The 21,076-nt window shown below is 39.6% G+C and overlaps 1 protein-coding gene across 2 annotated transcripts in view; it reads right to left on the bottom strand.

The window, feature by feature from the left end:
* Positions 1–21,076, bottom strand: part of LOC110055154 (dihydropyrimidine dehydrogenase [NADP(+)]-like) — a 234,894-nt gene that overhangs the window by 24,327 nt on the left and 189,491 nt on the right. For both annotated transcript variants that reach the window (XM_089286667.1, XM_089286668.1), the window contains one exon: positions 6,189–6,451. In XM_089286667.1, the coding sequence (XP_089142793.1) occupies positions 6,189–6,451 (263 nt within the window). The remainder of the gene's footprint in view (positions 1–6,188; positions 6,452–21,076) is intronic.

Genomic DNA, 21,076 nt, shown 5'->3' with positions numbered 1-21,076 from the left:
TTAAAAATGCAAATCTTTGACGTTCCGTCGCTAAATTTCAATTTATGGGTTAGACATATATTTTAGCATGTACCACATGACTTCACCTTTATTAAGTTGAAATAGACACGGACCTGATAATTTTTATCTTGTTTTACCAAGAGGGGTTAAGGTATTTATTTAAGTATAACAATCAAATCTTGATAAAATGGTACCAGTAGTGGGCTCCCAACTGAATGCATGAATGATGACAGCACGTGGAAACAGGCATGGGAACCATAAAACCTAACACCCAATATGACTTGCCTCTTTAACAACCTGCTAGTGATCTCTATAGACAATGCAAGAGTTGACTGACTTGGTCAGGCAAAGACCTTGTCACAGTACCTGAAAAATCTCTTATAGTTTACCGTAGTGCAGTGGTTTAAACTCAAATAGGTGTCATTTAAAGTCTAATTTTTGGTCAAGGATGCTACTTAAGGTGGTTGATCCTCAGTATTGCATTGCAAATGTGTCCCAAAAAAGTCTGGAAATTTGCAGTAATGTTTCTCTGCCTCTACGGCCTCCATGTAACCCTGTAAGTATTGTACTATATAGTACTTACAGGGCTACATGGAGGCAGTACAGGCAGTACAGGTAGAAAAACATGATCTACTCTAGTCTAAGGCCGTAGAGACTGTACAGGAGCTGAGAAGCTCTGCGCTTAATTTCCAGACTATTTTGTGCTGGGTATAAAAAGAAATTCATCAAACTCTTTTCTTTGTTCTCTGAGAATTTCGTTAACATTTTCATTGAACCTTATATGCAGTACACTTACCTTAACCTGTACCCTACGCTACAGTGACTTCGTGACGAATACAAAGTAGCACTGCTGTCAAATTGCTTTCTCTAATACAATTGTTTTATGAAGTCTCTCACTCGTTCACAATCGAAACGTTTGCATAAACAAACTTTTAATTATCATCATGTCTTTTACTTACTCACAGTCAGCAAGATTTTAGCATTTCACTTTCCCTCACTCATGCTAGTAAACACCAAATATTTTCACGTAATATTCTTTGGTAATTAACTCCTTCAACTTATCATCAATCAGAATAGAAGACCTTTTGTTTACTTCAGCTCTTACTGGTGTGCGGGCAGGCTGAGGGTGGATTTTACTTAGCTTAGAGCTTCTCGTGCTTCTTGTGTAAAGTCAGTTTCATCTATTACTGTCAAATTCTCTCTGCAATTCCCAAAAGTCTTGAATGAGCTCTAGAAGCAATCACAGAAAAAACGGTATACCAGCTTGTCAAAGGAAAAACCATCCGTTTGTCTAAAATGCGGAGCAAAGATTATCACTCACTTCCAAGCGAAAATTAATGGGAAACAGAACTAACATCAGTTCAATCATGGTCCAAACATTACCCCCCACCCTCCCCTCTTTGCCAACAATTGAAATAACTTAATTAAAGAGTCCCTGTCCATAAATATGAAAAATAACTCGGCAAGGATCGACAATTCAATTTCGCTCATATTTCTATGGTAGATAGGCTAGGGCATGACAAAAGCTCCTAGATATCTTTTTTGTTCGAGCTAAACTAGAAAACATTCATGGTACTACAGCAACTTTTGGGAGGTCGACCGCCTAACAAGTATTACCTCAGCAGCCATAATCCTGAAACTCAAAAACCATTTTGCACGGTACGGTTGCCCTGACCGCCTGACCAGTGACAATGGCCCGCAGTTCCCTTCATCAGAGTTTACCAAGTTTGCTAAAGAATGGGACTTCGAACACAGAACCAACAGCCCTGGCAACAGTAAAGCAAATGGGAAAGTGGAATCAGCAGTGAAACAGCAAAGAACCTTATCTGGAAAGCGTTGGATTCCAGAATGGACCCGTACATTGCGATACTCGACTATGGTAACGCACTGACCCAAGGAATGGAGTCAAGCCTAGTAAAACGCTTAATGAACAGGAGAACACGAACACACCTTCCGATGACGAAAGCCCTCCTTCAGCCCAGGACACCACAAACAGACCGAGAAATGAAAGACCTGACAAAGCGACAAGCACAGCAGTCCAAATACTACAACAAACACACTCATGACTTGCCCACCCTTGCAGAAGGCGATGTTGTACAAATGAAACCCTTTCAACTAGGAACTGAGGTGTGGTAGAAAGGTATAGTCATATCACGGCTAGATTAGAGATCCTATGTAGTGGAAACGCCTGATGGAGAGACATGCAGAAGGAACCGTTACCACCTGAGGAAAACCAAAGAGAGTCCTGACGCCCCGACGATACCGCACATAACACCTGTGAGATATACTGGCGACAGCTCATCACCAACCAAGATCACACGAAAAGTATCCCATACAGAAACACCAAACACCTCTGACACCACCAGCGAACCTCCTACGGCTGCATCTAAGAGTCCAGTACCGCCACAGCGCACCAGACGGCAACCAGCCTATCTAATGGATTACATGACAACATAAACAGTATCCTGAACAGTTTGCAGACAGGTCTGAGACGATATAAAGATTACATTCAAAGAACATTTATTAGCGTTTTGTTTTTCTATTATTATTATTATAGTCAGAGAGCAATATCGACCAAATGCTTGTTTTATGATGGGACACCTAACCGTGAGTCTCAGGTTTTAAATGAACTGTAACTAGGAGACACTTTCAAAACAGGAGGATGTCACAATATGCCAATATCTCAATCTATATTCAATCAGCGCTAGCATAGGCTTGTATCGTGTTACAGAGAGGGGGCACAGATTCATGGTATTCGACCATTAAATAGGTTGACAGTTGGCGATGTACGCATTGGATGTTGTGTAAACAGAAACAAACTTCACTGCTTGACATGTATGTGCGACGAATGGTGAGAGAAACACGTCAAATCGGTTTTGGACCTGCCTTTTGCAGCAAGGTTAGAGCATTTCGAAATTATCAGCTATGTCTTTTACAACTTAATATGGTTCAAGTGATGTGGCACATGCTAAAATATATATATCTATAAACCTGTAAATTGAAATTTAATGATGGAAGGTCAAAGAGTTGCATTTTTAACGTACTTTGAAAAGCCCTCGCATCACTTACAATCATTTGCCCAAAGAAATTTTTACAGGAATCTGTAGGCCATCCTTCTGTGATTCAACCACCAGAAGCTTTATCCAATTCAAGGTTTCACACATGGTGAAAATTAATTATATTTACCAAGTACTTTTAAGTGAATGAAATACCTATCTTCAAAATTTAATTATTTTGCACCAGAAAAGGAAATGCAACATTCCCCGAAATCAAGCTAGTACATATTTAAACATTGTTCAAAAATATTTGAGTGTTTTAAAGACAGAAGAATAATGTGGTTTTGCATGCAAGGCTCTCAAACTTGTTTAATAAAATGGTGCATCAAATGACAATTTTCATGGATTTTGTAATTTGCATTTCTCTTTAAAATAAAAGGATATTTTGCCAAAAAAAATATCTAGTAGCTTTTGTCATGCCCTAGCCTATCTACCATAGAAATATGAGCGAAACTGAATTGTCGATCCTTGCCGAGTTATTTTTCATATTTATGGACAGGGACTTTTCAATAAGTTATTTCATTTGTTGGCAAAGACGGGGGGAACAATGTTTGGATCATGATTGAACTGATATTGGTTCTGTTTCCCATTTCACTTGGAAGAGTGAGTGATAATCTTCACATTTTAGACAAACGGATGGTTTTTCCTTTGACAAGCTGGTGTACCGTTTTTTCTGTGATTGCTTCTAGAGCTCATTCAAGACTTTTGGGAATTGCAGAGAGAATTTGACAGTAATAGATGAAACTGACTTTACACAAGAAGCACGAGAAGCTCTAAGCGAAGTAAAATCCACCCTCAGCCTGCCCGCACACCAGTAAGAGCTGAAGTAAACAAAAGGTCTTCTATTCTGATTGATGATAAGTTGAAGGAGTTAATTACCAAAGAATATTACATGAAAATATTTGGTGTTTTCTAGCATGAGTGAGGGAAAGTGAAATGCTAAAATCTTGCTGACTGTGAGTAAGTAAAAGACATGATGATAATTAAAAGTTTGTTTATGCAAACATTTCGATTGTGAGCGAGTGAGAGACTTCATAAAACAATTGTATTAGAGAAAGCAATTTGACAGCAGTGCTACTTTGTATTCGTCACGAAGTCACTGTAGCGTAGGATACAGGTTAAGGTAAGTGTACTGTATATAAGGTTCAATGAAAATGTTAACGAAATTCTCAGAGAACAAAGAAAAGAGTTTGATGAATTTCTTTTTATACCCAGCACAAAATAGTCTGGAAATTAAGCGCAGAGCTTCTCAGCTCCTGTACAGTCTCTACGCCCTTAGACTAGAGTAGATCATGTTTTTCTACCTGTACTGCCTGTACTGCCTCCATGTAGCCCTGTAAGTACTATATAGTACAATACTTACAGGGTTACATGGAGGCAGTAGAGGCAGAGAAACACTACTGCAAATTTCCAGACTTTTTTGGGACACATTTGCAATGCAATACTGAGGATCAACCACCTTAGGTAGCATCCTTAACCAAAAATTAGACTTAAATGACACCTATGTGCGTTTAAACCACTGCACTACGCTAAACTATAAGAGATTTTTCAGGTACTGTAACAAAGTCATTGCCTCACCAAGTCAGTCAACTCTTGCATAGTCTATAGAGATCACCAGCAGGTTGTAAAAGAGGCAAGTCATATTGGGTGTTAGGTTTTATGGTTTCAATGACTGTTTCATTTTTCTGTTCAGTTATACTTTTATTTTATGAAAGGAGAAAGTTCAACATAAACTGCCTGGTTTAAGTTTCCCCAAGCTTCTTGTTTACTGTATGTAATGCGAACATACAGAACTGTATAGTCAAGACTTGTTTAAGCATGGAATTTTAGCTTAACTTTCATTTTCAAGGTAATTGTTTGAGATATACGGTCAATATGTGGCGGTCTTTATTCATGCATTCAGCTGGGAGCCCACTATTGGTACCAATTTTTCAAGATTTGATTGTTATACTTAAATAAATACCCCAACCTCTCTTGGTAAAACAAGATAAAAATGAATGCAAACAAGAGCGAAGATCTTCGCTAATTGCTTCAAGTAACAGATAACAAATGGATGACAAACTATTTCATCTGTTTAACGGATAAGTGTTAGTGTATGTTTTCCCGTATAAGGTTACCATTTTCTCTGTGATTTATAATTTTAATTATTCTATGCAAAGAGAGAAGTGGAGAATATACAAAATAATGGATGTTCAAGTGTATCTGCACAACTGTACTGAGATTTTCAACTTGGATTGTTAGAGAAATGAAAGAGCATAGCTTATCAGCAATGCTGAAGGTTTTATGTGTACATGGAAACTTTCTTTATCAATGAACTGATTTGAATTAGGGGAGTTTATTTCGTGGATTATTGTGTGATTGCAGGTTTCATAGTGCTTTCTTTATCTATTTCCTGGTATGAGTAATGGTTGGAGTTATCAAATTTAATTTGGAACACCTACTAAAGGTATTAGTGAGATCTCCTGCCTCTTTTATATATGTGACTATACATTATCATTAATTTACACACTTTTCACATATTTACCAATTCAGAAATTAAATATGCATAAGTGCATAAGAGTTCTCCCTGGTTTCCATATGAAGACAATGAAAAAACCCTTCGTTGTGATCATATGGACACCATTCTCTAGAGATTGTTGCAATCATTGCAATGAAAAATATAGCAGCATGTGCAGAGTATGTAACTGTTTGACCCAGGTTCTCTCAGGAATGTTGTCTTTCTGTAGCCATTGTGATGATCACATGGAAACTAGAAGACTTAAGGTTTGCTAAACATTTTCTGGAGTGATCGTAATGATCACACGGAAACCAGCATTCTAGCATACTCATAAGTTTGGTAAGAAACAAATACATTAAAAACTTCATCAACTCATGCACTAGGTTCGATTACCAGCCACTGGAAAGGAGCCCACAGAAAGGTGGATTGCACTCAACAGAGCAGCAGAAATCACATGGACATGGACATAACAGCTTACAGACCTTCACTAACTCGAACTCAGTTATCTCAAATTCAAATGACTTTCATTCATTTACGATAGCATATCCCAGGGGAAATGATTTGAGCTCGAGATTCCAGAGAATTTGAAATAACCAAGTGTGACATACATGTACGGAGGTTCTACTGTATTTTACCTGAACAGCAGATGCTCCGCAATGAAGAAACTGTAATGCTGCTTCCGCACTGTCAACTCCTCCAGTAGCCAGGATCGGAAACCCAGGTAAGGCTCTTCCAATAGCAGAAACAGCTCGCAATGCAATGGGGCGAATTGCATTCCCTGACACACCACCATATGTGGTCCTTTGTTCCTTTCCAACTGCTGGCCAAGCAGCACCATTTGGCCGCAAGCCCATCAAGCCAGACACTGTGTTGGTTGCAGTGACACCATCAGCATGGCCTAAGAAAAATTTAATCAAAGGTTCCTTAGCATCAGCTCTATCGTATGAGTCATGACACCAACCGTAGAGGTGTCATAAAAACTAAAACAACCACAGTTTTGGAACCTCATTGTTTACAAACATTTAACATGGAACTCTTGCATTCAAAGAGGGGGTCACTGGGGTCCACTAATGAAACCACTTCTACATTGAAGGTATGTAACATGCTAGTATGTGATTGCAATAGGCTACTTTAGATGTATTAAAATTTGGCTTGACAATGAGGCCCAGAGGGACGAAACAAGAACTTGCAAATTCAATTTCCTTGCTTCTGTCCTCTAGGCGTTGCTGCTAGACTGAATTTTAATATTTCGAAAACCCAAAATTTTGAAGCCCAAAGGAGAGGGCGCGAACGGGACACTCAGGCCCATGTGAGGCTATTACCCATAAAATAAATAAATTAAATAATTAAATAAGCTAACTGTGGTGGCACAGGCAACTCCGTGAGATGGATCACGTGCACGAGATCTACATCATAAACTGACGTTAAAAGGGACTTAAAAATATTTATCAATCAAAGGAGACCTATCGTCAAACTCGTGGATTAAGTAATCTAGAGATGAAACATGTTGGTGAACTTGCAATTACTGGTGTATTTTTAAGGGCTGTTAAAACAAGCCGTGTTCGTACCATGCAAGGTTGCACTTATCTCACAAAGCGTAGGCTTTTTTTTGTTGGCTTTTGTTGCACACATTACAGAATAGCTAGGGTGCCAAAATTGCAGCTGAACAGAGAGTGGTAAAGGCTAAGGGTTCTTGGGTCACAGAGGACACTTAGTGCCAAAGAAATCATAGAGTACTCTCCTCCCTCCCTCCCCCCCCCCCCCCCAAACACACACACACACATACACCCAGATCTTGACGTTGATGTTTGTTTACCTGCTGGGGAAATTTACAAGTATTCAAGTCATACGAGATGCAGACCTTTTTCATTGCATTTCACTCAAGGCTATAGGTAAGGTTTCTTATGAGACAGCACTTCTTTTCCAATGTAGAACCGCTTGTCTCTATATATATATTGCATGTAAAGTACATCAAAATAAGTAGCCTCGTTTGCAAGCATTTTCAGGGTTGATCCACCCAAATCTGTCCACCCATAAATATGTGCTCCTACAAGCTCACAGAGGGGTTTCTTTCCCTTTGTTATCTTTTCAATCAGGAAGCAAAAGTGTAGACACAAGACAAGGTAAAAATCATTTAAGCTTATCAAAATCAAGTATTTTTGTGCATTTCACATCCCACTCAGAGTTCAGATCAATATACTAAAATAAACAAGACAAGTATAGAGAACACAACTTTAACCTAAACTTAAGGTAATTCCTCTGAAATAAAAGTGACAATAGATTTTTGTTCAAACTTTGTCCACTGAATATTTATCATATGATAACTTCAATTTTGAAATAAAAAAAGGGGGTGCCCATGCTCATTAAGGAGCAGTGAGGCATTGAAAATGCCCCATTTTGGCATTATTTAATGCTTATTATTAGAACGCATTCCCAGTAATTGTAACATCTTCGTGAGCCCAGACTCATAAGAACACGCATTAAACTACAGTCAATACATTTTCGGACACAAATAAACGTTTTAAGTTTGATTCAGACAGAAAGCTAAATCCTTGGTTAAAAATTTGAACTAAATTTCTTGACATGGTTACCGACTGCCAAATAGAAAGACCACCGTGTATCTGCTATTTTTCTTATTTATTCAATTTTCAGCAATAGAAATTAGATCAGTCTTTTCTCACGCAAAGCTCATGATTAGTTGATTACAATGAGTGGAAAAAAAAATGGGGTGCCCATGCTCCTTGGTGAGCTAGAGCCATTTCTCAACTGACAGAGCTCAATATCAAGGCAATTCCGTCATGTTTTCAATGTGCGCGTGCACGAGCGCACGCTAATGACCCATAAATTATGCGCAGTAAGGATGCGCAATGCAAATGTGAGGAATGACCTTAACTCAATGTCAGTTGAACGTGGACTACTCAATTGATTGAACGTTGGATCTCACAGGAGATCTAATCAGCCAAACCTGAAAAGTAAATCGATAATAACTCAAAGACTACTGCAAGGCTGACACAAGGTATAATCAAAACAATATTTTGGCTGGCCTCAGGTTTAGATGTTACTAATTATAAAAATGAAATTACAATATTATATAATGGTGCCGATGTTTGTCCCGGTTTCGTTCATTGAGAAGTGTTCATTTCGCTCATATAAGTCCATTAAGGTCCTCAAATAAGATACATTCTTATCAAAGCTTACCACATTGGTAGGTCACTTTCCAGCAAACAAATGCTCATCTCCTGGTCATTTTGAACGCCTGGACGAGTCAAATGCTCATGAAATTCAGCGCTCAAGTTGGCCATAGTACTAATTCGAACATTCGAAGTCAACTCCACTTCAATTTAGCGAAACATCTATGTGTAAAAGCTACAAAATCATCAATTCGGGTTGGCACGATGCATCCTTTGAGTAGTAACTGCACAAACACGATAGCGAGTCTCGCGCTGACTGCATGGTTACTATTCCAATATGGCGTTGGGCTTGGTTACTATTCCAACTGATGGCATCAGTCTCGGGCACTCTCGTTCGGGCCGACTAATTACAAACAGTGTCTACACCTGAGTGAGTGAGTGAGTGAGTGAGTGACACATTTGCATATCGAGTCCCCGCAAGAAACAAGTTTCTATGCTTCGCGTATCCACGAGTTTAAAAAGGACTTAAAAGAGCCCGGGCTGGTGAAGCTGTTGGGGAAAGCTATATTACATACAGTGTTACAATCGATCAGTGTAAAACGCAGACTGCAGACTGCAGACCGGGGGTAAAATGCAGACTGAGGGTAAAATGCAGACTGCAGACTGCAGACCAGGAGTAAAATGCAGACTGAGGGTAAAATAAAATCTCAATAATAAAAAATGAGTCATAGGGATAAAATAATTTATATATTTAAGTCAAGTACAAAGTTTGAATGTCTTTTACAAACTAGGCTCGATACCTACAAGTTTAGCTTTCCCTGTTATTGTGCTGTCGTGTTTTGCTTGCCTTGTGTTCCGAGCAATTCCAAGCCCATTTGAAGCAACTAAGCCACGTGGTGGTTTGAACGTTATTAAGACTTTATCGATGAAAACTGGATGAAGGAAATGTGCTGCAAGAGTTGGTCGGTCCCAGACCTAATTGCATAAACAAAATTCAAAATGGCCGACACGTAAACAAAGGTAAGATGCATAGAATTACAATTAGTTCAGGCCCTTGTGGGAAACTTGGTTCAACAAAATGGGGAGTTAAAAAACTCAAGATTGATACTATAATATTTGACTAAGGCTAGGAAACGCCTTTTGGTTTGAGTTTTCGAGATTTTGGAAAAAAATTACGGGTATGCGTACGAACACTCCCAAGCCTTCATTTTATCCGGATTTGATCCTAGTGTTTTTTATTATTAATATTTTATTTTACCCTCAGTCTGCAATTTACCCCTGGTCTGCAGTCTGCATTTTACCCTCAGTCTGCATTTTACCCCTGGTCTGCAGTCTGCATTTTACCCTCAGTCTGCATCTAATACCCCCGGGCTGCAGTCTGCAGTCTGCATTTTACACTGACCGGTCTTACAATACAAACAAAATATGAGGCTTGGAAAGTGCTGGTCTTGCAGGCTAGGACAGTGAGATAATAGCCAGCTGTCTGGCTGCAACGAGTAAATAAGAGTTACGTAATCACCAACATCTATATCAATGTAGCCGTGGATGGCCTTATAGAGAATAAAATGTCTTTAATTTCTCTGTCGTAAGCAAGAGGAAGCAGGTTCAAAGAGAGCTATCCCTCTTTGTACAACATCTGGCCAGGCTTTAAACGTAAAATCCATCTTGTGGCCCACCTCTGAACTTGCTCAATCCCAAGTTTTAGTGACTTCAGAGCTGGAGACCAGACTTCAGTAGCGTAAAACACATGGGGTTTCACTATTGCTAAGTAAAGAGACCTCCTAACAGCAACTTTAGTTAACAATGGACAAGACCTCTTAAGTAGGCCGAGAAATTTGTTAGCTTTGGCCATAATTAAGTGCAAATGAGAGTCCCAAGTCAGCTTGTCCGAGGTAACTATGCCCAAGTCCTTCCCCTCATGCACACGTGGTAACCTTTCTGAGCCTAAAAAATACTTGTCAAGTACTGGCCTCTTCGTACGCATTATAGACATAACCTTGCATTTAGAAGCATTAAATCGGCCAATTCTGATCTACTAAAATTCTAACTTGGCTCCGAGGCTAAGGGGAATAAAACAAAAGAAATCGCATCGAGGATGAGGATGAATAATTAATTTGTTTTGTTTTATTCCCCTAAGCCTCGGAGCCAAGTTAGAATTTCAATATATCAGAATTAGCCTATTAAATTGGATATTATTGTCATGGCTCCACAAAATGAAATTTGTTAAAGCTTGCTGAACTCTTTCACAATCAGCTGCCAAGGAAATAGAACAAAATATTTTAGTGTCATCTGCATAGAGAGCAGATTGCATACCCTCTGATAGAACACTCAGCAAATTGTTTATAAAGAGAACAAAATTTAGTAGAGTGGGGCTAGTATACTCCACTGGGAACTCCAGATGTAACTGGGGCCCAATGTGAGGCAACACCGTCTAAAACTACCCTCTGAGATCTTCCATTGAGGCAATTGGTAAACCAGGCGTGCATGTGGCCTACCACACCATATCGTTTAAGCTTTTGAAGTAGGACTAAAGGATTGATGGAATCAAAGGCTTTGGAAAAATCCAAATAGACAACATCCGTTTGAATATTTTTGTCCAGGCTCTGGCCGATGATGTCAAGAACTGACAGTAGCTGAGTAGTGCAGGAATGGTTTTGTGAAAACCCATGCTGGAGAGGATTGACTAACTGTTTAACATGGTTGTAGAGTTTACTACAGACACAGCATTCCAAAACTTCACTAAGGATACATAACAAAGGGATAGGCCTGTAATTTTCCACTGAAACCACCCAGTCTTTTTTATGGACAGGTGTTACTTTGGCTTTTTTCCATTTGGACAGGATGCGAGCAGAGTGTAAGGAATGATTGAAGAGACCACTAAGACTAGGTGTGATTTGCCTACTACATTCCCTTAGAAGGTACTATTAGGGACGTCGTCAGAACCGCAGGCTTTTGAGGTGTCCAAAGAATCTAAACAGCTGGCAACTTCATGAATAGATAATGATATTTCCAGCATTTGCATAACAAATTCGTGCTGAGGTAAATCAGTAGTGTGACCAATGTTTACAACAGATCTTGGAGGAAGAAAAACAGAAGAAAAATACAAGTTGAAAAGTTCCGCCACTTCAGCAGCTGTCTTAGCCTTGATGCCATTCTAGGATATCACATGATTTGGTTTAGCTTTAGATTGCAAAACGGCTTTATGATAACTCCAGAATAAGTGTCATTTGACGAGGAATCAGAAATGCCAAGTTCTCAAAAAAAAGCATTGAAGATGAAGAGAGCTCTCTAAGCAGCCCATCATCTTCTGAAGAAGAGGAAGAAGAGAAGGAAATGATTAACAGTAGGAAACATACTTGTTTGCATATTCTTAAGAAAGAGAGGATTCAACATAGCACACAATTGGAAGAGTTAGTATAAGAATATGAATGCAGCAGAGAGTCCCAAGAAATGGCACTCAAAACTCATAAAAGCTGAAAACACCATGCTTAGTTTCCTGTTTACAGAGAAGAGTTGAGGCTTAAACACATGTTTGCAAGCAGTTTGAAGCTTAAGAATGCCTGCCTGTAAAAATCAGACAAATTCTTAATTTTGCGGCAAGGGTCGAAAATGCGATTTCACTCATATTTTTATGGTAGATAGGCTAGAGAATGAAAAAAACCGCTGGGTAATTTTTTGTGCAAAACATCCTTTTATTTCAAAGAAAAATGCAAATTACCAAATTCAATTAAAATCTTCAATTGATGCACCATTTTATTAAACAAGTTTGAGAGTGTCGCATGCACAACCACATTAATCTTTCGTCTTTAAAACACTCAAATAGTTTTGCGCAATGTTTAAATGTGTACTGGGTTGATTTTGGGGAATGTTGCTTTGTCTTTTTGGGTGCAAAATAAAAGTACTTCATAACTATGTTTAATTTTCACCATGTGCAAAACCTTCAAATGAATTCAGCTTCTGGTGGTTGAATCATGGAAGGATGGTCTACAGATTCCTATAAAAATTGCTTTGGGCAAATGATTGTGAGCTTTTCAAAGTACGTTAAAAATGCAAATATTTGACCTTCCGTCGTCAAATTTCAATTTACAGGTTAGACATATATTTTAGCATGTGCCACATGTCTTGACCTATATTAAGTTGAAATAGACACAGAACTAATAATTCCTAAATGTTCTAACCTTGTTTGCTGTAAAAAGCAGGTCCAAAAGCCGATTTAAGTTGTCTCTCTCACGATTCGTCCCATATAAAGCAGTAAGGTTGTTTTCTGTTTACACTACGTTCGATGTACATCGTCAACTGTAAACATATTTAATAAGCGAATACTATGAATCTGTGATCATCTTTCGACACATGTGATTGCCACTACATCCAAGTCAAAAATGGCCAAGTCATTTGCAGATAGTTGCTTGCTTTGCACTACACCAAAATATAAATACATTTGATCCAGTTGTTGATTGATTGCTGCTTGAATCCTTGAATCCTTTCAGCGGTTTCCTTATTTGTTCGTCACGCAATGCTGTCATCCCATTTTAGGGGGTAGGGGTAGGACAAGTTTCTATCCTTAGGCTTGGAGCCACAGGGAGCAAGCACACAATCTTGTTGAGTAGGAAGGGAGTAAATAAAGGAATGAAAAGAATGAAAAGTGCAATTTTTTTTGGTTCACATATAATACAATGGAACCTCTGTTAAGCGGCCACCCTCGGGGAAATAGGAGGTGGCCACTTAATATAAGTTGGCTGCTAAATAGAGGTTGGTGTAGCTTGAATATTTTTCACCATCAGGTTAATTTCTCAGTGAACATGGAGCCACATCAAGACAACCATGATATAAAGAAACGTGTGTTTGAATTATCACTCGTCACCTTCAATTTCGGACTCTTACCTGCAATCGCCTTTTCCTGAACAAAGTTTTTAAATTTTGGATGGCCATGGCTGTTTGATAGGGGTAAAGACAATAAAAAAAACCCTCATTGGGATGACCAAAAGGTGACCACGGCCACTTAATAGAGGTGGCTGGTTAAAATGACATTTCACAGTTTCCACAAAACCAAACCAACACAAAACGAAGTTGTAAGATTTTTTTACAACTTGGCTGTGTTTGTTTTCAAATACTTTTACGAAAGTAGGAGAATTTTAGCGTCTTTTGCAAAGTTTTTTTTTTCTGAAATTGCTTTTTGCAACCTGATCATACCCTAATCCCAAACACGTCATCCAGTGTGCTCGCACTCTGCTCATACTCCCCTCCCTCTCCCACATGCTTTTTTCACACAAAAAATCTTCACAAACGCCTCCCACAGTTTGCAGTTTTTCTAAGTGTCTGATGTTGTGCGATCTCTACATGGAAACAAAATGTCGCAAATTAACACCTGGAGCATTTTAGTGAGAATCCGTGATAACAATTGGGAGCTGAGGAAGGATTTTTTAAAGACTTGTCATGTCAGAAAACATGTGTTGGAGAGGGAGAAGAACGTGAGTGTGCACTGGATGACGCGTATGGTACCTGACCCAACTTGTACAAACAAACCAATTTTGTGTAAGATTACCTCTGACTCCTTCTTTTCCAACCCTCTTTCACCTTTTAGCCACGGTCATTTGCCTTTACCGTGGCTGGAAATTCTTTCGGAACCCTGCACCTGGTGCACCTGGGGCTAAAGCCCCTACGGGAGGGGGGGTTTGAGCTCCCATAATAAAATGACAGGGGTGCTCGTCGTAGGGGTTAAAAATGTGGTTTTGGTACCTCTTAGGGTGTTTAGCGCCACAGCGGGATCTTTAGCAGTACCTTTTACGGTATGGCTGGTTTGCAGTACAGTGTCACGCCATCAAAAATAAAAATCGTAACCATCCAAAAAATTAAATCAAAAAGCTGGGATATGAAAGATGATTGATATATAAACAACCTTGCCAAGATTTAGGTTTGTGCGGTTATTCATTCGCGTGTTATTCAGAAAAGTGTTTCACCCAAATTTATAGAGCTTTGTATGGAGACGCATTTTAGATTTGTGAGCAAAGAGAGCAAGAAAAATATTTATCTTGGTTCCCACCCCTTACCAGCTACCCAGTCAGGTCTACCGTTTTGTGCTGGTATCCAGTTCTCTCGTGATTCTCTCTGTGCGTTCAACGATCGAATAAAAATACGAGAAAATAGAAGGCCACCAACAATAACTTTAAAAGACCAACAACCTTCCATTTTCTGTTACAAAACTGAACTAAACATACCAATACCCCACCACTAAGCAAACAAAAGAGCCAAATATAGTGGCATTAGGGGCAGGGTTGTTTACTCAGGTAACTACTGATTAAATTTAGTCTGTTTTTCTCACGAATTAATCACGTTGTGATTGGCTATTTTTTTCTTGCTATTTTGTTCTTGCACACTATAGAACATGATTAAAAATATATATATATAACCATATTATTATAACAGATGACTTACTGATCAACTGTAGATTTGACTTACTATTTAGCTTCATACTTCTGTGCAGCACAAATGCGTATAAACGATTAGACAATGAATAAATAGTTTCCCTTATCCTAAGAGTGTTCTATAAAAAAATATGCAGAGCAAAACACAAATACAAAAACAAATATTTATATTTGTATTTATGTTATATACCCCTTACCCGCTAAAATGGATGCCATGACAGCATTGTGAGACGATAATATAATGAATGACTGCAAAGATTGTGCGCCGACACGCTTTATAGCAGCATGCAATGGTCAACAATCGATCAAACGTAATATTTTGGTGCGGTGCAAAGCAAGCAACTATCTGACTTAGCTGTTTTTGACCTAGATGTAGTGGTGATCATATGCACCGAAAGATGATCGCAGATTCATGGTATTCAACCACCAAATACATTGACAGTTGGCGCTGTACATTGAATATATTGTAAAATGAGATTTTACTGTCATGCCAGTAAAATATAGTTAATGGAGTGTGACGTTTGTTCTCAATGAGCCGTTCATGGCAGCATCACTTTCTATAGAGCTATTGAGCAGTTGTATTCCAAAGGTCAGCAAACTGTAAGCTTTATTGTAGCTAAACCTAAAACATTGTAGCTTTGTTACCTTCAGAATGTTATAACGAACCATAGCAATGGTGCAAAGCATTAAAGTACTATTCATGTTTAAGATGTTACACGTGCTACGGTAAGCTGTTTGGTAGCACAGCCTTTTCTACTGGCTTACCAGCAGAGGAACGTCTCCATTTAAAAGCTCGGACAACTGTTCAGAGTCCATTTTGACCTCATCTAAGCAATGTAGCCATTACTTATTGTAAATCTATCGTTTAATTTTTGTACACCTTCCATGGCTAGCCCTTGCCGCTTGTCGCACACTGCTCAGGTCGCTACTAGAAGTGAGGACGTATCCAAGCTATCCAGTGAGGTCCAAAAACTCCATCTTCAATTGCTGAATTTGCCCATAACGGGCTCTAAAGTGCAACTCCTCACCCAGCTCAAGCGAGCATCGACGGGAAAGGCTAGTCAATGCATATGAAGACCTGGTCAGCCTCAATGCACTCGTCCTACAGCGAACAAAACATCTACGCAACAGCCGTCCACTGCAGCAAGTGGAATTGACGTCACGCAAGGCCAGCGTCTCAGCATTCCAGAGGACAGTGCCCTCTCCCACCGCGCCTTGCTGTCTTCTATTGAGGACATGCTGAAGTCAGATGCAGAAGATCTCTTCCATACCAATCAGTCTACCAATCGAAGAGACGCCCTCAGTTCAGCGCAGCGTTCTGCCATCGAGGACATTGTATCCCAGTCTGTGCACAGCGCTCTACACGCCGTTCATACAAACAGCGCCTTCAGCCCAATGCCTTCCAGCCAAACTCTCACAGCTTCAGGTATGGTGTCTCCTTTGGGTCTTTCAAGGCCAGTGGACCGTAATATGGAGGACAAAATACTCCAGGAAAACAGTGTCATTCTCAGGCGGTGTGCTTTGACTTCAATGAGTCCTCTGGGTGCCGGCGATGAAACTGCAGCTACCTACCTGTGTGGCCCCGCTGCCACTCCAACAGCCACACCGTCCAAGATTGCCCTCAGCAACAATCCAGTGGCCCAGCCTGGAATGCGGGAGTCTCCAGACCTAGTGAGCAAAGCAAGAAGTAAAGTGGAGCCGCAAAGGCGTCATCAGAAGACATTAGTATCCTCGTCTATTGACATTTACCGTTTAGATTTAGAATTAACTGATCATCCAGATTGTAATTTTGTCTTTAATTTGCTAAGTACGCTTAAAGAAGGCGCTCGTATTGGTTATTGTGGTCCGCATTCAGCCTGGATTTTCCCCAACCTTATCTCTGTGATGCAGAGCCCTGATGTAGTTTCTGCCAACCTGCAAAAGGAAGTGAACTTAGGACGGGTAGCCGGCCCCTATCCTGCCCCTCCCTTAGCAAATTTCCAGTGTCATCCAGTGGGAGTTATTCCTTAAAACCTCTCACCTGACGGGCAAACTATCTATCACCTCTCCTACCCACAGGGAAATAGTATAAATGACCACATTGCTAAGGATCCCTATTCCTGAGTTATGTGTGGGTAGATGATGCAATTCATATCCTCCAGTCCTTGGGAAAGGGAGCCTTTATGGCTAAGACTGATCTTAAATCAGCCTTTTGCCTTATACTAATCCACTCTGACGACTGGAACTTACTGGGTATTTTGTGGAAATCTCAAAACTATGTAAACATGTACTTACCCCTCGGGCTTCACAGTGCCCCGTTCATTTTTAATCAGCTCTCCGATGGGCTCAAATGGATCCTAAAACATAACTGTGGTCTCCAGCATGTCATTCACATACTGGACGACTTCTTCATTGCTGAAAGTTCTAGATTAGCTTGTCTCACTAGCTCCAGCACTCTTCTACAGGTATTCATGTATTCATGTTACTTAGGGCCCCGGTAGTAGCGTCCAAGACCATAGGCCCCTCCCAGGAACAGTGCGACAGTGTTCGCAAATTTAGACCGCTTTTTGATCTTTCTACCAATTGTATAGCCTTTCATCCAACCCTAGCATGCCCGCAGCGCATGACAGTGTAGCTAAAATCTTCAAAAACTGATGTTTACAGGCAAGGGCAATCTCTCACCATCGCTTGCACTTTGTCCACCCTTTGCACAATGTCGGCAATGCGAGAGTACTTTCTCTTAGCACAGCCAAAACAGGGTCCCTTATTTTACTTCCAGTCAGGTAGTTTGCAGCAGTCTCAAGGGCCATAGCTTCCGCATAGGTGCTGCGTTGGTTGCCACTGCTGCCGGCTTGCCAGATTGGCTTATTAAAGTCATGGGTCACTGGTCCTCAGACTGTTAGCAGGTTTATATAAGAACTCCTCAATCTACATTAGAGTCAGTAACTCCCAGGATGGCTAGCGTTGTTGAACGTTTCTCACAGAACTAGCTTTTCACCAGCTTCCATGGCTTGGGGGGATGCATTGCCTTGCATGCATCAGTGGCGGTTAAGTCTGCACAGCAACTTCCCCCAAGCATGTTATTTTTTCATGGCCTTTGAACATTGCTTACTAACTGATACTCTTGTCTCATCCATCACGTGCTGTCTGTCATTCAGCTCGTAGTGCTGGGGAGATAAGTGAGGTTGTTTTGTCACGTTATCACCGGAAGTCGCATGGGCTAACCAAACGTAAGGCAGTGTTCCCTCATTAACGCCATCTCAAGTAGTTTGTATTTGATTAATAGCTCTGGTTCAATTGCAAGTCACCATGGTTAACTTACTTTCGTTAGGAACAACAACATTAAATGAGATTTTACTCTCACGTCAGTAAAATATAATTAATGGAGCATGACATACGTTCTCAATGAGCCGTTCATGGCGGCATCACTTTCTATAGAGCTATTGAGCAGTTGTATTCCAAAGGTCAGCAAATTGTAAGCTTTATTGTAGCTAAACCTCAAACATTGTAGCTTTGTTACCTTCAGAACGTTATAACGAACCATAGCATCGGTGCAAAGCATTAAAGCACTATTCGTGTTTAAGATGTTACATGTGCTAGGGTAAGCTGTTTGGTAGTACAGCCTTTTCTACTGGCTTACCAGCAGACGAACGTCTCCATTTAAAAGCTCAGACAACTGTTCAGAGTCCATTTTGAGTTCGTCTAAGCAACAAAGCTATTACTTAGTGTATATCTATCGTTTAATTTTCCCTCCCTCCCTCCCTTGTGAGACGAGGTTGGTCATGTATTCCTGCATAATAAACAAAGGGTCACTTCTGTGTGGTGCAGTTAAGTCTGCGCAGCGACTTCCCCCAAGCCTGTTGTTTTTTCATCACCTTTGAACATCGCTTGCTAACTGATACTCTCGTCCAATCCTGCATGTGCTGTCATTCAGCTCATAGTGCTGGGGAGATAAGTGAGGTTGTTTTGTCACGCTATTGCCGGAAGTCACATGGGCTGACCAAATGCAAGGCAGTGTTCCCCTATTAATGCCATCATGAGTTGTTTCTATTTGATTAATAGCTCTGGTTCAATTGCAAGTCACCATGGTTAAGTCACATTCGCTAGGAACAATGACATTAACAGAAAACAACTTTACTGCTTTATATGCCACGAATGGTGACAGAAACATGTTAAATTGGCTTTTGAACCTGCCTTTTACAGCAAACCAGGCCTTCTGATAGGGTGCAATGAAAAATTGCAAATTATGCAAAATTTGCACGGCAGATTATGCGATTAGAAAGGCCAATTGTGCGATAAATAATATAAATTATGTGATTTTTTTCTGAGCAATTTTGAGCTTATTTTATAAGGTTTCAGGATAAGAAAAACACTTTTTTGCGGCCCTAAAGACATTTTGAACACAAAGGAACAGTAATTATGCATCTTGATCGACATTAGTTGGGATAAATAAAAAAATGAGGTCTTCTGCACCATCGGTGCACCACATTAAAAGTTGAAAGGACACAGCTAACATGCCAAATGAATGATCAGTAATCATTGATATCCTTGCATGCTATGATTAGCTTCTTACGCTTTGTTTTTATGTGCAGTATTATATTTCTGAATACAACAAACCAACGTTTTTAAATTTATTTTGCAAGGATCATCAATAAGACCACCATTGAATTTTCAGTTTTTAAACACTTCATCCTGCTTCACAATAATATTATTCAATCCATAATTGAGTAAGCAGATCATAAACTTATATAAAACCCCCCAGTGCATGTAGGTTAATTTATAACATATGCCAGTCTGTCAAACTCACATCTGATCTCATAATAGTATTGTATAACAAAACTAGCTTGAACATAACAAAAGTCTTTCTCCCTGTAGACAGTAGTTGACAATCAAAGGGGAGTCACGACTGAAATTTTTTGGTCAAATCCAGGGGAAATTGGAGTAAACCGACTCGAGTTAGCAGGGTTCTACTGTATAAGTTGACTGCGGGAAATTTTGTCACGAACAAAATTTTCTTCAACATGTTTCAAAAATCTCACTGGTTAAAGTTTGCAAGGTGATGAAAACATACCACAACCAAATGTCTACACAGATGAATGTAGCCAGTAAAACAAGCCATTTGGTTAAAAATGTCGAACCATTTCCAGCTTAACAATTATCAAACCATATTTCCAATCAAACGATAAACTCCATCGAGTGCATATATCAGCCATTCAGATTGGCTAATCTGAACAAAGGGCGTGTTTGTGTTTCACCAATAGGCGACTCTTTAAGAATAAGACTCGTACCAGGCCCCCAACATGCAAAATAACGCCTTGCAGCTTCGAATGTTTACAAAATCGAAGGTGACAAAGGTTTTTTAGGCTTTTTCCAAGATAAATTATCTTAAAAATCGCGTATTTATGCAGGAATTCCGAAGAAACTTGTTGATTTATGTTTTATTTTATGAATTTTGTGCGTTCTTTTGTGAATTATGCAATTTTTTGTGAATTGTGTGATCAGATGCGATTTATGGTCGATTGTGCAAAATCGCACCATCGCGTAATATCAGAAGCCTGAGCAAACAAGGTTAGCACATTTAGAAATTATCTATTTCAACTTAATATAGGCCAAGACCTGTGGCGAATGCTAAAATATATGTCTAACCCGTAAATTGAAATTTGACGAAATCAATCCAGTACACATTTTAACATTGCACGAAACTATTTGAGTGTTTTAAAGACGAAAGATTAATGTGGTTTTGCATGCAACACTCTCTTAATAAAATGTTGCGTCAATTGACGATTTTAATGGAATTTGGTAATTTGTATTTTTCTTTGAAATAAAAGGATATTTTGCCGGAAAAACTACCCAGTAGTTTTTGTTGTGCGCTAGCCTTTCTACCATAAAAATATGAGCAAAATCAAATTTTCGACCCTTGCCAAGTTATTTTTCATATATGGACAGGGACCTTAACTGCTATGTATACCTAGATGGTTGAGCGTGATTCAA

The sequence above is a fragment of the Orbicella faveolata genome, unplaced genomic scaffold (assembly GCF_042242905.1).
Source record: "Orbicella faveolata isolate gen_17 unplaced genomic scaffold, um_ofav_v1 contig_14, whole genome shotgun sequence".
In the NCBI taxonomy this organism is placed as follows: domain Eukaryota; kingdom Metazoa; phylum Cnidaria; class Anthozoa; order Scleractinia; family Merulinidae; genus Orbicella; species Orbicella faveolata.
This window is presented reverse-complemented; position numbering and strand designations above follow the sequence as displayed.